Source organism: Lepidochelys kempii, chromosome 2, assembly GCF_965140285.1.
Source record: "Lepidochelys kempii isolate rLepKem1 chromosome 2, rLepKem1.hap1, whole genome shotgun sequence".
Lineage (NCBI taxonomy): Eukaryota > Metazoa > Chordata > Testudines > Cheloniidae > Lepidochelys > Lepidochelys kempii.
Window position 1 is genome coordinate 205,900,911 of NC_136381.1, and position 19,242 is coordinate 205,920,152.

A 19,242-nucleotide genomic window follows, 5' to 3' on the forward strand; every position below is an offset into this window, starting at 1 on the left:
TCAGAGGGCAGTGATTTTTATTATGTGTCTCTAAAACAATGTGCACATCTGTAGTGCAGTAGATTTGAGGAACTGGATTAGAAGCATAGAGTATCTCTATATTAGGCAATTTTTCTTATCATTGGTCTTGAGGGTTAACTATTTAGCGTTTAAGAGCAGAGGCACAGACAAGGGGGATTCAGGTGCACATAAAGGTATATTAGTTTGGTGCCAAAATAAATCAAAGGTTTAAAAAAAATCACAAAAGCTACATGGAGTGTCTTTATTTCACATTACAATCCCAGTTTCATTAGTCTGTTCTTTCCTACAGAAAAGTGTCCTTACCCGTCATGTCTCTTTGGCCAACTGGTTTCAGCATGGGAAAGCCACCTGCAAACAAGCCCCCCAATGATGGCTGAGCACCACTTTTGCTGGTTGCTGGTCCACCTCCATCTCTGTTAGGTCCTCTGGGTTCTGTTACAAGGAGAGGAGTTTATAGATGTGTTTTGTTGTCTACATTCAGGCTTTTCAAAGGGCTAACACCAGCAAACACCAGCCTCTGATTTTGTTGTTTTAACATATACAGCCAAGAAAGTTACTGAGGGTGCAAGAGAGACAACTTTACTATTTAACCTACATCTTAGAGCACAGCACCTTCTCGTGCCTCAATAATGCTAGGACATTTTAGTCTCGTATTTAGCCATCATTTTGTGATGAGCTGTTAAACTATCATTAAATTCAGATTTTAATCTTTCATACAATTCTGAAGAGTAGCTGACAGTGACAGAAGTCACTTGTAATCTCTTAAGAAAGCACGGTTTTCACTGGGTCCAGCTGATCTGCACATCACTTCCCCGGTGGATCAGCTGGGTATCCAGCACCGATTAATGCTGTCACACATGTGTAAGACTCTTTCCTTCAGTGTTAGAAACATCTGGCAACCTGCCAGCAGTTACTCAGAAGCCTGGAAGTGGTTTGTGAGAGAATGGAATGACCCACAGGTGTCTCTAGATACCTCTAGAACTATTTTTTTACCTTTTAAATTTAAAATCAGCTTTCCAGGGGTAATACAATATATTTGTAGCTAAATGGAAACCTGTGCTAGGCAGCCAATAAATGTTCTTGTTTCAGAGTAGCTCCGCTTCTAGGATTTATCAGATAAATAAAACAAAACACGGAAGGAAAAAAGGTCTCCTAATTTTTCCCACAGTCAACAAATTCTCTTCTCAACATTCTCATTTAGAATGTAAGCTCTTCTGGGGAGGGGTGTAAATTCCATTTTGACTGTGAAATGTCTAGTGTAGTGCACTTATGTTGCTATAAAGTGCTAAATGACAAATCTAGAACCTATGATTTAAAGTGGGTTCTAAATTTGGCAAATCAAGCCCTCCCCTCAGTAGTTGTCCATACTGAAGTTGGCCTTAAGACAAACATAAGGCCGTGACTAATTTTGCAGACCCTCAGTCATACAAGTGGTCCAATTGGCTTCTACAGGACTACTCAGGCAAGAGATTGGCAGGCCTGGGCCCCTTTCTCAGAGTTGACAAAGCTGCACACTTACTTTCAATCTGTGGTGCACTTCGGTCACTGATTTGGGTAACTTTCCTTAAGCGAGTCCCTTGCTGAATATCTGCTAGTAATGCACTTCGATCTTTTTGATCTTCCTTTCTGAGCTTTGGGGGCTCTGTACTTGCCTGTTGAAGATAACAATATTAGACAGTGAGGCAAAAGCTGAGAAAGGAAGCACAAAATAAATAAACTTTAATAGAGTAAATCCGGAGTGAAGCAAGCATCTCAGGCAGTTATCTTGAAATCTTTATTACTGTGCCTTAAATTATATATTATTGGAATTAACACAACTGTCTTCAGACACACAAAAGCTAGGAAACTGCAAGTTAAAGGGGGCTCTACTAGCACTGTTTAATTTCATCTGAACAAAACAAGGGACCTACTTTCATTTCAATCTGACCTTCTGGCAAATGAGCTACCAATGTTCCTAGAAGTGCCAGGCCTGCCCGCCTCCTTCCCCCATCCTGTAATTCTAACACTGAAGGCACATAGGTCTTTTGATTTTTACCTACAATGCTTTATGAAAGGAAGATTTCATAAGCAATTTGAGAACACAATTTTTTCCAGTATTTCTCCTTCCTCGTTAAAAAAGACCATTTAATCATAAGCATTGCAACCTGCAATACTGATATGATCGCATTACTATATAGCATCTTGTGTTTAATCTTGATGATATAATTCAGACATTTCAACTGGGGTTTAAGTGCCTCTGTATTAGGGAATTGTATAGATTTAAACAGTTTAAATAGATTGCTTTAAAAATCAATTTAGCTAAATAAACAATATTCTAGTGTGTTCAAGGCCTATAAGCATAAAGACAAGCAGTTGTCTCGGTATGACCACACTAATATAAAATCTTGGGTTTGTTCTTGAATATGAGACTCTACAGAATAAAAAAAAGCAGAAATCTGTTATTTCAGATGTCTGGCAATTTGGTTTTTCTTCAAACAGGTAAAAAAGGACAAAGTGGAAATGTCCAAAGCCAGTGGGTGGGTGGCACTGGATTGTCCTCCAACATGAGAATCTTCAACTCAGCGCAAGTCCTTATAGCCAAGTCCAGAGCAAGTTATTATAGCCAAGTTATCCCTCCAAAACAGAAACACACAAGACCCTTTTCTTTAGCAGCCTATTATTGCTCCACTTTAACTTTATACTTACTCTGGCTCAAACATCTCACTCTCTTAAAAAATACTATCTGAGAATTGTGAAGATGGAAAACAGGATTGAAAATTTTTAGAAGCCACTATATGATCAGAATTTTTACCTAGCTAATTTAAAATGCAATTGATACTTACATTTCATTGCCTATTTTTATTCACTATGCTTTAAAAAAATAATAATCTGGATTTGCAAATGTCCACTAGGTGGCACTCTTAGGTGACAGTAATGTCTATTACATTCCTGCCATCTGATGTAAAAACTCAGCAATAACCTTGTGACTGATACTGTGACCATATATTCTTCAAAAGGGCATTGAAAAAATATAGTCATTCCTAGATAGTTCCCTAATTTACATAATAGTTCTGCTTTCCCACATGCTTAAAACAAAGTTTAAACGTACAAGCAATTCTGGTTATCAAGGCACTGAAAGGCTGACTGATATAAGCAATGTTATAGGGTACATACGAGTTGGAATTTATTTCCAGTCACTTTTTCCTCAACTATTCACAATACTTACTATGACAAATGGACGAACCATAACTGGAGCAAATATATCTTGCCTGTATCAAAAGCTTTTCACCAGTATCTTCAAACTTTCTTCTCCCCACTCCCACTAATAATTTAACTGTAGCTAGTCAATTAGGATCTAAAGCTACTTGATCAAGACTGTTAGGTTTAAAATTAGATCCAACAGCTGTGTTTTTTTCTGGGTTCATGTGTCCACATATTATGCCAGCTGTCCGCTCTGCCTGCCTGCTCCATTCTTGTGAGCAGATAGGGTATTGGAATATTGTTTGTATTTCAGTACACAATCTGTAGTAGATTAAATTGGTCACAATGATCTCTGACACAGTGTCCCTCTAATATAAACTGCTAAATTCCCTTTAGAGATGTGTGTGTGTGTGTGTGTGTGTCACTACACAAAGAGGGAATATTTCATTTTGCAAATATAAAATGTATTGTAGGATAGAACTGTAGGAATCTTCACTTCAAACACTCCGACTCACACTTCTGTAGTTTTAGATCCTCATATTGTACATTTATATATAATTTTCATGGCCAGAGCGGTTAATCTGTCTGCTGATTGATTATGCTGTGGAACAGCTTGATATGGATTCTTTTTCCATTACAAGGTCAAGACAGTATGGGAGTAGCAGTGTTGCTTGGCTGCACACCTGTGAGAACTCCCCTAAGGATTTCTTGTTTGCAGCATTGCCCACACCTACACTATCTGTGACATTTTAATAGTGCCAGTGAGTGCTGGCACCCTTTAGCACAAGTATCCCAATGAGGGCAGAAATATGAATATACTCCAGCAAGGAAACCTGCTCCAATTGATTAGCTGCAGACAGACTTTTCAAGCCTCATCTCTTGGGTACTGCACAGATATCTGTTAAGGAAGAAGAATTAGCCAGGGATTCACTGTCATGTTATTTATACAGAATAAACAAATAAATAATTGGGTAAGCTGGTACAGCCAGAAGACAGAAATGAACTCTTCATTGGGGTTAGACCTTCAATCTTAAAAATATACACACAAGTGTCGTGAGCAGGAAGACAAATACATTTTCCTTGGCACTCACAGGGGGGAGCAGAGGTGTAACACAAAGGGTATCATTTTTACAAAGTGCTTCTCTACACTAATGGGGCAACTACATTTACAGAATAGGAAATGTCTCAGTCCTTCACTGAAAATCAAAAGGGAAGCAGACAAGAATGTGAAGATCGTTTGTTTTACTAAATGCCAGAGATGCCTAAGGTAACACAGAATGAAATTAAATTGGTTAGTTCTCATTTCCTTGGTAACCATCAGGTTATTGCTCTATTATTTCACACAAAAGAATGTCGTGTTAAATAATTTGTTACAGAAATAGAATAAGTCACATGTGCAGTAGCCTCAATTTAAAGAAATGCTTTATTTTTCACCTCACTGAGCTTCACCATATTTTTCCCTTACATATCATAGAACTGGAAGGGACCTCAAGAGGTCATCTAGTCCAGTTCCCTGCACTCAAGGAAGGACTGAGTATTATCTAGACCATTCCTGACAGGTGTTTGTCCAACCTGCTCTTAAAAATCCCCAACGATGGAGATTCCACAACCTCCCTAGGCAATTTATTCCAATGCTTAACCACTCTGACAGTTGGGAAGTTTTTCCTAATGTCCAACCTAAACCGCCGAGGCTGCAATTTAATGTCCTATGTTACGCCACCTAAACTTAAGCTGGTAAGTGGAGGCCATATTGTTTCTGCATTGACAGACACTATTCATGCTGTTATTTTAAATCCCTTTGTTATAGAGGCTTTCCTACCTACTGTACCAAGCACCCCAACATTCATATCCCAAAAATTCTTTATTGCTGGATATTACATAGGATGTAGCACATCAGATCAGACCATTGGTTCACATCCATATACTATGGCAGAAGCCAATACTGGAAACTTCAGATGATCCTCCCTGTGTAGATGTAATATATACTTAGACTTTTGTAAGGCTGTACCACTTTCTGTTTCAAACAATTACCAGTATACAATATCAATAAAGCACACATTAAATGGGCTAAGAACTGCCTGAGCTCAAAAAAAAAAAAACTCAAATGGGGGAGTTTCTAGCAGGGTTCCCCGGGGATTTGTATTAAGACTAATGCTATTCAACATTTGAGGACTTCAATAGCTCAGACATAGGTGAGAGGTTTTTCGCATGAGTGGGTGGGTGAGATTCTGTGGCCTGTGTTGTGCAGGAGATCAGACTAGATGATCATAATGGTCCTTTCTGACCTTAGTATCTATGAATCTATTTTCATCAATGATCTGAAAGTAAATATAAAATCACTACTGACAAAATTTGCAGATGACACAAAGATTAGTGGAATGGTAAATAATAAAGATGACAGGGCAGTCATACAGAGCGATCTGGACTGCATAGTAAGCTGGGCCCTTCAAAACAAAATGCGTTTTAATACAGCCCAATGTTAAGTGATTGGATTGTATTAACCTAGGAACAAGGAATCCAGGTCATCCGCGAAGAACAGGTGACTGCAGGGGTGGCAGGTTTGTAGAAATTTTGGTGGTGCCCAGAACCCGCCCCCCCCTCCAAAAAAAACCTCTGCCCCCCACCTGCTAAGGCTCTGGGAGGGAGTTTGGGTGGGGGGAAGAGGTCTGGGGTGCAGGCCCTGGGCTGGGGATTAGGGTGCAGGAGGGGATGGGGGGGTGCAGGCTCTGGGAGGGAGTTTGGGGGCAGGAGGAGGTCTGGGGGAGGGGGTGCAGGGGTGAGGGCTGTGGGGCTGAGGATGAGAGCTTTGGGGTATGGGAGGGGTTCAGGGCTGGGGCAGAGGATTAGGATGCAGGGGGGAATGAGGGCTGGGGTTGAGGGGTTTGGGGCATTGGAGAGGCTCAGGGCTAGGACGGAAGGGTAGGGTAAGGGCAGCCTGCCTTGCCATTTGTGAATGCGGGGCACTAGGACCCGGCGGCAGCAGTTGATGCGGGGGAGCGGCAAAGCAGAGTCAGTGTGAGCTGCAAGCTCCAGGGCTCGGGGAGGTGAGCGGGGGCAGCAAGTGGGGGCCAGGGGACATTCAGGGGAGGTGCAGGGGGGCGGCAGGAGGGCCGGGAGAGAGACCTGGCCCCAAACATTGGTGGAGTTGGGCCCCCGGGCCCTGAGTATTGCTGGAACCTGGGCACTACAGTGTATATAACTCGCTGCCCCTGGGTGACTGTATCCTGGAAAGCAGTGCCTCTGAAAAGGATTTAAGGTCATAGCAGACAAGCAATTCAACATGAGTGCCCAGTGTGATGCTATGACAAAAAAAAAAAAAAAAAAAAAAAAAAGGGGGCTAATGCAACCCTTGGATGTAGAAACAGGGGAGTAGCAAGTCAGAGCAGGGAGATGACTGGTTAGAACGATACTGCATACAGTTCAGGTGTCCACAAGCTATAAAAGATATTGAATAAGTGGAGAGGGGGGCAAAAAAAGCTGCCACAGATAAAAGGTTTGAGGGCTGGAGAAAAATCTTACACTGAGAGACTTAAAGAGATCAACCTGTTTAAGCTCATCAAAAAGAAGACTGAGCTATCACTTGATCACAGTGTATAAGTAATCTCACTGGGAGAAAATACCAGACATTAAAGGGCTCTTTAATTTAGTGGAGAAAGGCATAATAAGAACTAGGGCTGTCAAGCGATTAAAAAAATTAATCACAATTAGTCATGTGTTTAATTGCACTATTAAATAATGATAGAATACCATTTATTTAAATGTGTGGATATTTTCTACATTTTCTAATACAAAGTGTACAGTGCTCACTTTATATTTATTTCTGATTACAAATATCTGCACTGTAAAAACAAAATAGTATTTTTCTATTCACCTAATAAGATGAAAGAAGTAGAGCATGAGGCTGACCACAAATAAAGTTAGAAAATGGAATTCTGAGGGACTTCAGAAGACTAAATCCTCCCATGCTGACTCTTTCTGAAGGAAGATTTCCAAGGGCCCATTCATGATGGGAGTCTACTCTGTGTGCCACCACAGCTACACCATAGCCATGTGAATCTTCTTCTCTCTCTCTTTACAAGATGGAGGAGAATATTGTCTTCTCACAGGGGTGTGTTCAGCATAAATCCTTGAGAGGTGCTCAGATTCCATAGTTATTTAAGAGTAAAAGGCATTTAGCTGTTTGAAAGATTCTACCAGTTATGGTAATATTAGTTATTTTTTAAAGAAGAAAATTGTGCTAGTATTTTTAAAACTTTACGGGTGCCGTGTTGCCACCTCCGAGACATGGAAAAAACAGACACAGTCCTCCCCCCTAGAGGGATCTCATCAGTCTGACCCTCCTCTTCTCCCCTCAGGTGCCCCCACACCAGTATCCTAACCCTGTCTGCTCCCCTCATACAGGAAGTGGTGCAGGTGGAGAACTAAAGGCAGTTCAAGGCCTCTTTGCCTCTTACCTTTTCCCAGGAGCCTCAGTCCTCAAGGGAGCCCCCTTCCAGGAGCCCCTGCTCCCCTCATCCCAGTCCCTGCTCCTGACCCTTCTCTGCTGGTGAGCCTCAGGTCTGTCCCTCTTCCCGATCCCCAGTGCTGAGAGGAGCTACTGCAGCTTCAGCTGAGAGCCTGGCCTGCAGAGTGGGACCCAGGTGCTGTGCCAGTATGCACCCTTCTTAGTCACATGGCATGTGCGTGCCAGAAGTTACACGCTGCATGGACACTGTCACACGTGTTTATTGCAGTTTACAGAGAGAACATCAGTGCCAGTGGAAAAAGGGGCACATTTTCACCAGCAGCTGGCAGGACACTACAAAAACAGGCCAGGCTGGTTAAAAACAGGCAGGTAGCAACCCTACCATGGTACCTAGAAAGAGGAATTCCTTCTTGACTCAGGTGGGTATTCGGGTTGGGCTGGGTACTTTCACTCTGATTCTGAAATGCATTCTTGATCTAATTCCCACAGCAATTCAGGGTAGAGTTGTTGTTAAACAAGTGAACAGTACAGCAAAAACATATCTGCGGCCTTTTATACTACACAGTTCCTAGGCAGCCTGTGACAGAGAGCTGGGCAACAGCATCTGTACCAGCACCCTGATCACTGGATCACTAATATCACCACCCCAGAGTACATCTGAGGGGCAAAGCTGTGCCTCACTGACAGATTGGGGATGAGAAGGAGAGAGCTGTTAGGCTGATTAACCCCACTAGCCCAGAAAGTAGAAAAGCCTCAGGAAGGAAGTGCTCAGTAGGGGGAGCCAGGAGAGATCTTTCAGGGGAAAGATACCATCTGTCTCCGCCCCTTGGCTAAGTGAGCTAAGGACTGTATGCTGTTGTAAATACAGAGCTGCACAAGTTTGTCAAGATGGTGGGAAAGAATATTGTAAATCAATTGCACAAGCTGTTTGACCAGAAGAAGCTCTGATAGGTTTGTGGCTAGAAAAGAGACAGGAGAAGGCTGACACACAGCTGTGGATGTCAGAGTGGCACTAAGCACTCCTGTACTTACACACTGCTGTAATAGTCTTTGTACAAAATATGCCTTGTGAGGTATCATTTGAAAACTAATAACTCCCTGATCATTCATCTTCTTGTGTGATGTATGCATACCACGTCTGTTAAGAGTTCTGAACATCTCTCACAGGCTTGGCCTTTAGGGCTTTTCTGTTTTAAATTAACAGGATTTAAAGACGTCTGGAAAATGGATTAGTTTAATGCACTTAGAGTTCACACACAGATATATACAAAGAAAAATAAAGGAAAACAAATCTAATATGTAGATAACTTGTGTTCAAAATGTGCCCATCCTCTCTCTTTCAGTAGACATTGTACAAATCAAAATGCAGGTGGAAAGCACATTCAATGTACACTTTACTGACAAAATGGTTTATTGGGTCTGTTAGTCTAACACCAACAGACCCTGGTCGTCAGTGGGTGGGATCGAACCTGGGACCTCTGGAGCTTAGTGCCTGAGCCTTTACTGCATGAGCTAAAAGCTATATGGCTGTTAGCTAAGGCTGTAGAGCAAACTCATTAATCTCTCTGTAAGTGGTCTCGGTGCCACGAGATAGCACAGGGTGCCACACTCAGAAGGCGTGTCGGTTACATACTTCCCCTAGCTGAGGAAACACGTCCCAAGCTTCACAGACTTCCCAGTTGAAATCCCAGACGAGCCCCCACTTGAAATGCTGACAGAACCTGGTCATCGGCAGGCGGGATCGAACCTGGGACTTCTGGAGCAAAATACATGAGCTTCTATTGCATGAACTAAAAGCCAGATGGCACTTAGCCAAGGCTGTAGAGCAGACTCATTAATCCCTAAGTGGTCTCAGTGCCACTAGATGGGACAGAACACCACACCCAGGAGGTATGTGGGTTACATTAGGACATCAGGACTATATCACTTTATTGTGCTGACCTAAACAGAACCTGAATCAGCATGGCCAGGCCAAGGTGCTTTCTCCTTCACCTTGACCTTCCTCTACGATAGTAAAGGGGAGATAGGGACTACTATTAATTTTAACTTGCAGCTATGTCTAGAAACAGAATTTTCTAGCACTAACTGCACTTGATGATAGGGACTTGCTTTTTGTAAGACCCACGTATTCCACAAGACCCTTAAATGTCAATGGACCCGGTTCTCACTGCCCTGCACCTTGTGTAATCATTCACACAGTGCACCGCAGGTGTAAAACACTACCAAATCAGAATGGTAGTATTTTGTATACTCTTTACAGAATTGTAAATGACTACACAATTGGAAAGCAGTGGAGTGCAGGAGCTTAGCAAGAGTCAGAAATAGATAGAAGATTTATATGGGTACGGAGAACATCTAGCATTACAACAATAAAAAAACCTAAAACACATGATTTGGAAGCATATACATACTCCACCCTCGAGGTCACAAGTCAACTTCTAATTAATGAGGATCAAGAAGAAACTTTGCTTATGTTTTCTGGATCAGAAAGAAGGCCCTGAGTCAGTCTCTATAGAAAAAACCCTTTCTTTGCCTGTTGGTCTCCGGAAACCCAAGTTTAAACCAATATATGCTAGCCTCCCCAAGGGTAGAGGTGTTTACAACCTGAGTGATTCTCCTTAATCACTACTCACAGCTCTTAGTTCCAGTCAGAGCGGTGGCAACCTCCCCCCTGGAGTTGCATACAATCCTTGGCACACAGCAATATATAAACTTAACACAATATGGTCCCCAAAGATACTGCATGTGGATGCAATATCCCATCACAGTAGCTATGGTGGGAAACTGAAAGAAGCATAGACAAGACTTTAACTGTCTGCAGCTGGACCCCAGCACTCATTTCCATCATCACTCCTACCACCGCCACCACCACACACCAATCCAGTTAGTGAAATCACTTTAGCTTGGACTTTAGTCCTCGTCGTCTCCCCCACCCGCCGGGGTGGTGGGGCTCAGGCTTTGGTTCCCCTCTAATGAGGTCATGTAGTAATTTTTGTTGTCAGAAGGGGGTCCCAGTGCAATGAAGTTTGAGAACCCCAATGTAAATCCATGTTTAGTTAACCGAACAGAAGTTATATGGTTTTTTCAGAAGTGCCGAGCCGCTTTTATTTACTGAGGTGCCTAACTTTCTGGCATCCAAATTTGATCAGGCTGGTGTACACTTTTGAGTCAAGTTCTCTTTCTACAGAGCAGGCTTTCAAACCATTTCAGACACATAATCACACAGGGCACCAAGGTGGGTAGCAATGTGAACTCTGCAGTATGGTCAATCTGAAGTCCTCCAAAAACATGAGTCAGCCTGCCTCCCACTCCCCCCCCCAAAAAAAAAAAATCACAAGATTGGCTTAAACATCTCATGATTTTTAAAAATAATAAATATTAAAGTTTTTATATTTTCCTTTTGATTTCACATTATCAAGCTTTTCGCCACACCTATGAGGGCTAGCATTGCCCCCCCCCCCCCGTAAAAGCTGAGATTCTCATGTAATGACATAATTCCAGGAGATGAGACTTTAAGAAAAATGCCAAATATCACAAGACTCAAAATAAAGTCATGAGAGTTGGCCACATTGACTCTGTATTTGTCTAGCACCTAGGGCTCCTGGTCCATAATGAGGGTTCCTCTGTACTACAGTAATACAAGTAAATAATAACTGCATCTCTGACCTCCTACAGGCATCATAATTTAATCTAGGCCTGCTCTAAAGAAACTATATGATTCACCTTGTCTGGCTACCTCCGCAAACACATTTCAAAGGTTTTAAATGACCTTTTGTATCCATGAAAAACTCTAATCAGTTTAAGACTAGGAAAAAATGAACATCTTTTCAGTTTCTTGTAACATCACATTCCAGCAATGTACAGAAGTTTAAGTCACGGCATTGTGTGGGTTTTTTTTTTAAAACTGAAAGGTTGTAAGAATAGTACTAATTGACTGAAATCTATTGCAAATTCCACCAGTCACAATTTGCACCTGAGTATGTGTATGTATCGCAGATGGCCTATTGGTATTTCAGTGAGTTACACTCAGCAAAGTGATGCACAAGTCATATGGATGAAAAACTTACGGCCATTCTAGTTTGGAATGTTTTCTACTAAAGTCAGATGTTAAGCACAATGGAGATTACTATAAAAACAGCCTTGCACAGAACACAACTGCTTAAATGAAGTGTGCTTCCTACCAACAAAGTCAGCATGATCCTAGTTAACACACCATTAGAGTATTATCATCTACAGATATATGCAGTACATGTCCTTGTACTAGTCCAGACAGAAATAAATTGAGCAATGTTATCTTGGCATGGTTTTATCTTCGTATTCATATTGCCCCACTGAAGCTACAAATACAGAAGGTTATATATAAAGATTACAGTTTCATGTGGCTTGAGCTGTAACAGTTCAACATGACTATAAAAGTACCATTCCTTTCAAGCCAGCCTCTTCCACTATTTAAAAAAAAAAAATCAAATAATTAGATATCCACAAATACCCCGATTATTTGAGCAGTTACAGCCTGTATGGTGACAACACTGTCTACAAGAAGATCATCTCCAACTACACTTGTATTAGACAGCACAATGGGCTACATACTCAAGACACACAGAGAGCAAGTTTTCTTTATTACCCAAGGCGAGGCAAATTGAAATCCACACACAAGCAGCCAGGGGGAAAAAAGCAAGATAACCCCTGTCACGGTTCCTCCCCCACTCTGAACTCTAGGGTACAGATGTGGGGACCTGCATGAAAAACCTCCTAAGCTTATCTTTACCAGCTTAGGTCAAAACTTCCCCAAGGTACAAAATATTACACCCGTTATCCTTGGACTGGCCGCTACCACCACCAAACTAATACTGGTTACTGGGGAAGAGCTGTTTGGACGCGTCCTTCCCCCCAAAATACTTCCCAAAACCTTGCACCCCACTTCCTGGACAAGGTTTGGTAAAAAGCCTCACCAATTTGCCTACGTGACTACAGACCCAGACCCTTGGATCTTAAGAACAATGAACAATCCTCCCAACACTTGCACCCCCCCCTTTCCTGGGAAATGTTGGATAAAAAGCCTCACCAATTTGCATAGGTGACCACAGACCCAAACCCTTGGATCTGAGAACAATGAAAAAGCATTCAGTGTTTTACAAGAAGACTTTTAATAAAAAATAGAAGTAAATAGAAATAAAGAAATCCCCCCTGTAAAATCAGGATGGTAGATATCTTACAGGGTAATTAGATTCAAAAACATAGAGAACCCCTCTACGCAAAACCTTAAGTTACAAAAAAGATACACAGACAGAAATAGTTATTCTATTCAGCACAATTCTTTTCTCAGCCATTTAAAGAAATCATAATCTAACACATACCTAGCTAGATTACTTACTAAAAGTTCTAAGACTCCATTCCTGTTCTGTCCCTGGCCAAGACGACTACAGACAGACACAGACCCTTTGTTTCTCTCCCTCCTCCCAGCTTTTGAAAGTATCTTGTCTCCTCATTGGTCATTTTGGTCAGGTGCCAGCGAGGTTACCTTTAGCTTCTTAACCCTTTACAGGTGAGAGGAGCTTTCCCCTGGCCAGGAGGGATTTCAAAGGAGTTTACCCTTCCCTTTATATTTATGACACGCCCCCCAAATCTCAGCTAGGGTGAAACACTGGCTGGGATTTCTTCCTGGAGCTCTAGGAAAACAGAGTTAATAAGACACATGCATCTCTAAATATACTACCAAGTACATAAAGACTAACAATATTTTCCACATCTCAAGGACGATTTTAACCAGTTGATTCTGGGAAACTTTCACGGGAGAGTGCATCAGCCACTTCGTTAGAAGCTCCTGAGATGTGTTGGATGTCGAAATCAAAATCTTGGAGAGCTAAACTCCACCGAAGAAGTTTTTTGTTAGTTTCCTTGACGGTGTGAAGCCACTTTAGTGCAGCATGGTCGGTTTGCAGGTGGAAACGCCGTCCCCAAACATATGGGCGTAGCTTTTCCAGAGCGTAGACAATGGCGTAACATTCTTTTTCAGTGACTGACCAGTTGCTTTCCCTCTCAGACAGTTTTTTGCTGAGAAACACTACAGGGTGGAATTCTTGATCAGGTCCTTTCTGCATTAAAACTGCTCCCACACCACGCTCGGATGCATCTGTGGTTACTAGGAACGGTTTGTCAAAGTCTGGGGCCCTTAGTACAGGGTCAGACATGAGTGTCGCTTTAAGCTTGTTAAAGGCCTTCTGACACTTTCCAGTCCACTGAACAGCATTTGGCTGTTTCTTTTTGGTTAGGTCTGTCAGTGGGGCAGCGATTTGGCTGTAGTGCGGTACAAATCGTCTGTAATAACCGGCCAAGCCTAAGAAGGATTGAACCTGTTTCTTTGACTTTGGGACAGGCCACTTTTGGATAGCATCCACTTTGGCTTGTAGGGGGCTGATAGTTCCTTGACCCACCTGGTGTCCAAGGTAAGTCACTCTGTTTAGGCCTATTTGACACTTCTTAGCCTTAACAGTTAGTCCTGCCTCCCTTATGCGCTCAAGGACTTTGTGTAGATGTTCCAGGTGGTCTGCCCAGGAATCCGAAAATATGGCCACATCGTCAAGGTAGGCGACTGCATATTCTCCTAATCCCCTCACCCCATTTTTTAAGATACCCCATATGAAGCTAAAAATATTGAGATTATATTGAGACCTTTTTTTTTTAAATTAAGGTTCTCATCACCACTTTTACAGAGAGAGATGACCCAGCAACAGAATGGGCCAAACTCCAAATTCAGACTCTAATCTGAATGATAATATGCAGGGATACCATAAAAAGATAAGACTGGGGGTGCAGTATTGCCAACTCCAAGCTTTTAAAAAAAAAATCTATGAATTAGACCTCAAAATCATGAGATTAAAAAAAATATATTTAGAAGCTCTTTTTGCTTGCCTTCTGAGCTTTTAGAGTACACTCTGTTTGTGTTTTCAAGCTTTCCACTACAGCAATAAGGGCTCAAAATTTCCCTTTAAGTGAAAGCTGAGATTCTCAGGTTATCAGTTGTCCCCAGGAGCAGCTTTAAGAAAACCACCAAATATCGCAAGATTCTTGATGAAGTAACAGGAGTTGGCACTACTGGCACTGGTGAGTGGTCTAAAAAGAAAAAAAAAAGGGGGAGAGGGGTTCTTTAGTCTGTTGGTTCAAGGAATCCTGCCTCTAGAGTTAATAAAGAAAGCACTGGAAAACCCAACAGGAATGCTTAGCTCCTCATGCCAAATGGTCCAGGTCTTCCAGCAATCCAGCCTGGCTCTCTGCAGCTATTAAAGCCAAACAAATTCAAGCTGCATTTAATGTAAGAAACCTATTTTTACATATGCCCAAATACTGCAGTATTTGGGAAATCTTATGATTCTGGAGTCTATTTAAAGGCTTGATAAAAATATGGAGCAAAAATAGATATTTCGGGAGTAAAAACTGACTGACAGTTCAAGGTCTACAGACTAGGAAGTTAAAAGGCTGCAATAGAATCTGGACTGCCTACTGATAACGTGCTCCACTGCGTTGTGAGAGATTCACATTTGACTTGCACCCCTAGTTCCTTATCCCGCTATTCTGCGGGATCTGCATTCACTTCAAAGTTGGGTAGAAAGTGACTGCGCAGTGCATCACTTCATAAAGAACCTCTTCATTCCGATGAGCAGCAGCATTTACTGCCTCCAAAAATCACCTCAAACTGGAAGGAGAGTAATTTTTTCTGCTTATATTCTTAAGATCTGAGAGTCATACTGAAGACAATTCTAGCTACTACAGAATAAAAAGATATATACAACCCCTTGAAAAGAGATTTCTAACCAAAGCTGGTATTAGATCACTCCTTCTAGAAGTTAGAAGAGACACAGAAGTCAAAGTCTATTTGAAACACAGCCAAGATCTGACATTGCTCAAAAGTATTGTGATCTTTCACCTCTACATCTGGGAGAGTCTCTTAACAGAACTAGTTAACAGAACACTAAGAAATATTCATAAGTTACATGAATCATGTACCTGACTTAAGAGTATTCAAAGATATATCCAAAATGCATGAGGCAATAAATTCCCATGCCATTCAACCAAGTTATTCTACATGTATTATTTCCATTTCTAAACATTAGCAGTACAAAAATGTCATAACAGCAAAACAACTCCCACACAACTTCAGAGATAACACTGTTGTTTTCCAATTTTCTTAAGCGGGCTTACAAGGTTCTCTCTGACAAAAAATATAGCAACTGCACGAAAGAGAAGAGGGGAAAAGTCCCCCAGTGCAGAGATCATCTGATGTTTTCCCTAACATTGGAAATTCTATCTCTGTGTAAATTATGCATTTATCACACTGCTACATAGAGAGGAATTGTTCCTCTGCGGTTTTTAATGCAAGAATAGAAAGTTAGTACAATAGCCAACTGAAGAAACCAGTAGATTGCCATATGTTCAGCAGCTATTGTAATTTTCCCTTAATTCTATTTCATTAAATAAGAATTCAGGAACAGTTATGATTAATCCATATGATAATTTACCTTTAGCATTATTTCAAGTTTTACATTGTACTAACTCAATGCTTTCCTGAAGCAAGAACATTTTTCACCTTTGGTTTTAACATAACAATGGGACATATACTCCTGGTGTAATTCTGTTGGTTTTAAATTATTTGAACCATCGTGTCTTTTTGGTTCATTTCTGCCCCGACACTTCATTATACAGAACAAAATAATTCTGAAGAGAGGCAGAAATATTTTCTTTAACTTCAGAAATGTCTGAATCATTAAGCAAACATCTACTGTGAGGATCTAGTACATACAATACACTTCCTAAGATATCAACATTTTAATAGATGTTGATTGAACATAATATCAGAAATGCATGCTTGTAGACACATGCAGCAGATCAGTAAACAGACTACTGCACTTTAAAACAAATAGCAGGTTACCAAAACACCTACTCTCATTCTTCTCTTCAGGGCCAGCTCTAGGTTTTTTGCCGCCCCAAGCAAAAAAAATCCCCCCCCCCCTTTTTTTTTTTTTTTTTTTACACTCAAAGTCATATGGATGAAAAACTTACGGGGAGAACTCTTACACACTTTTGCACTTTGCAATTTTTTTTGTTTTGGGAGGTTTTTTGACTGTTTAAAATTTTTTAAAAAATGAAAACAGAGAATTTGTAGTTTGTGAAATAAAACTGTTTCCTACTAGTGTACTCATTTAATTTTAACAAAATCACAATTACAAACAATTTGGGTTCAACTATACACTGTAATGAAAAACGTTACTGTCTTCCGGTGCATCCAGTTTCTCCTAAATTAAAAGAATTTACATGAACTGAATTTTTCTGTTTTTTTTTTTTTTTTTTTTTTAATACTTGCGTAGTCTTAGTAATCCAGTGAAATCTAAATGTTTTGCAATGGTACTTTCAATTGAAATTAATGCGAGTCCTGACAAATGATTTTGAGACATGGTGGACCTCAAATAATTTAGTAATTTCAGTTTTGAGAAACTGCGCTCACCAGAAGCCACTGATATTGGTAATGTTAAAAGAATGCGTAATGCTATAGCAGTGTTTGGAGTGAAAAAATCATTTCTTGCTATAAATTCTAATACTTTTAGAGGAGAAGTTTTAGGACTATTAGCTCAGATAAAGCTATTAATTCATCATACAATTCTACTCCATCAGTGTCAGCAACGTTATCAGTACTGAGCACTAAGTGTAGGTCTTGGCAGTGCTTCACGAGGTCTTCTTTGGAAAACTGATTTTTAATATTTCCAATATCGTATAAAAATTCAAAAGTTTCACAATGACCATGCAACTGATAAAATCTTTCTTCAATGGAAGTTATAGCTACATCCAGAATACATTCAATAGAAACATTCAACTTTAAACAATTCTTTTGGATTGAGAATAGGATCATCATGAGCCTCATAACAAAACTGTTGTGTTTTTTCCATTAGAAAATAATTGTATTATTTCATTTTATCATTTCATTATTTTTACCCAAATAATGGGTGTGCATCTCTCCAAGTTTCACTCTTCATACATGCTCAGCCATAACACTATCAAATTTTGCCAATAACTCAACGAATTTCAAGAAATTTCAATTGTTATTCTCATATAAAATATCCGAGGATCCACAGAATGTGAGGCACTGTTCGGCTAGGAAATTAATGATTGCCAGTAAACGTTTCAACACAGCTTGCCAAAGTAGAATTTCTGAATTTAGTAGACTTTGCTGTACCGCATCCAATTTGTCCATGAGCATAAATGATTTTTTGATGTTTCACGTTCTTTCAAATGCTGATGCAAAATTCGCCAGTCATTAAAACCTGCAGTGGCCAGAAGAATATCTGAGTTACAGAACAGTTTGCAGCAAAAACAAAAAACCCTACATTGTTGGTCTGTGAATACACACACCACGATCGATTAATTTGTTCCCCATTTTTCATTTTCTTCTTCATACTGGATGGCATAAATAGACAATTCGATTCATTAAATGGATATTCAAATGTAGGATCTAGTTTTGAAGGATCTTTTTTCACAATAATCATTAGCATTGCATCAGTAATTATTGTCGGCCATGTACTTGGATCCGATCTTATGTAGGTCTCTCCACCTTCCAATAATTGTTCTTCAGTTTTAGATTTGGATAACAGTTCTTCGTTTCTGGACTCTTCAAGTGAAGTAGTTAATCTTTGGATGGATTGTGATTGTTCATCTTTATCAGTTAGCGAAGATAATCTTTGGTCAGATTGTTGTTCATCTTTATCAGTTGATAAAGAATCTTTGGTTTGATTGGTCTTCATCAGTTGATGAATAATCACATTCAATGCGTTGCTTAGAGTTTTCTCCTTGATTGTCGACTTTTTAAAAATACTTATTTGAAGTACGAGATAGTTTTTCTAATCCTTTTTGCCGTTTCTCTCTTTGTTGCCGGTAGGCAGCACCAGAAAGTTGTTTTCGTCCTGGCATTTTAGCCATATAATCACTGATGCAACATGGAAATTGGCACGAATGGCGCTGATAGGGCAGCACAGTACACACAAGTAATCGTGATTCCTGATTTAATCAATCGTTAACGTTTACACATTTACGCATGTTCACATTATGAGTGACCATGTCACGACGTGACATGATATTTTTCACGTCACGTTCCTATCGCACTACTGGAGATTTTTTTGATCTTCATGTATTTTTTTTTTTGTACATTGGTGGATTTAAAAAACAAAAGGGATGGCCAGAATGCCGCCCCTGGAAATGTGCCGTCCCAAGAATGTGCTTGCTTTGCTGGTACCTAGAGCCAGTCCTGCTTCTCTTGAGAGCTTAAGCAATGACATCTTTGTAATCCTTCTAGTACCAGACCAGTGCCTGTTTTTAACATCATCATGGGCTGTTATAGGAACCTGTTCCCCTACCAAATAAAAAAAAACACACACTTCAAAAAAAAAAAAAGAGCCCAGGAAAACAGAAAGATTAGAAAGTTTAAATGAAACAAACTCCTTCAGTTTTATTGGACTATGAGGACAAACTCCTCAATTGCCCCTTTTCCATCAGGAGGACCCAGATTTAAGACTCTATAAGCCACTGCCTAA

The 19,242-nt window shown here is 40.5% G+C and overlaps 2 protein-coding genes across 7 annotated transcripts in view; one reads left to right on the plus strand and one right to left on the minus strand.

Moving 5' to 3' along the window:
- Positions 1–19,242, plus strand: part of SCRN1 (secernin 1) — a 144,137-nt gene that overhangs the window by 78,494 nt on the left and 46,401 nt on the right. The gene's annotated exons all lie outside the window — the stretch shown is intronic.
- WIPF3 (WAS/WASL interacting protein family member 3) overlaps positions 1–19,242 on the minus strand; it is a 60,157-nt gene that overhangs the window by 12,078 nt on the left and 28,837 nt on the right. For all 6 annotated transcript variants that reach the window (XM_073333592.2, XM_073333587.2, XM_073333588.2 and 3 more), the window contains exons 3-4: positions 1,541–1,673; positions 325–453 (exon numbers count right to left, since the gene is read on the minus strand). In XM_073333592.2, the coding sequence (XP_073189693.2) occupies positions 325–453; positions 1,541–1,673 (262 nt within the window). The remainder of the gene's footprint in view (positions 1–324; positions 454–1,540; positions 1,674–19,242) is intronic.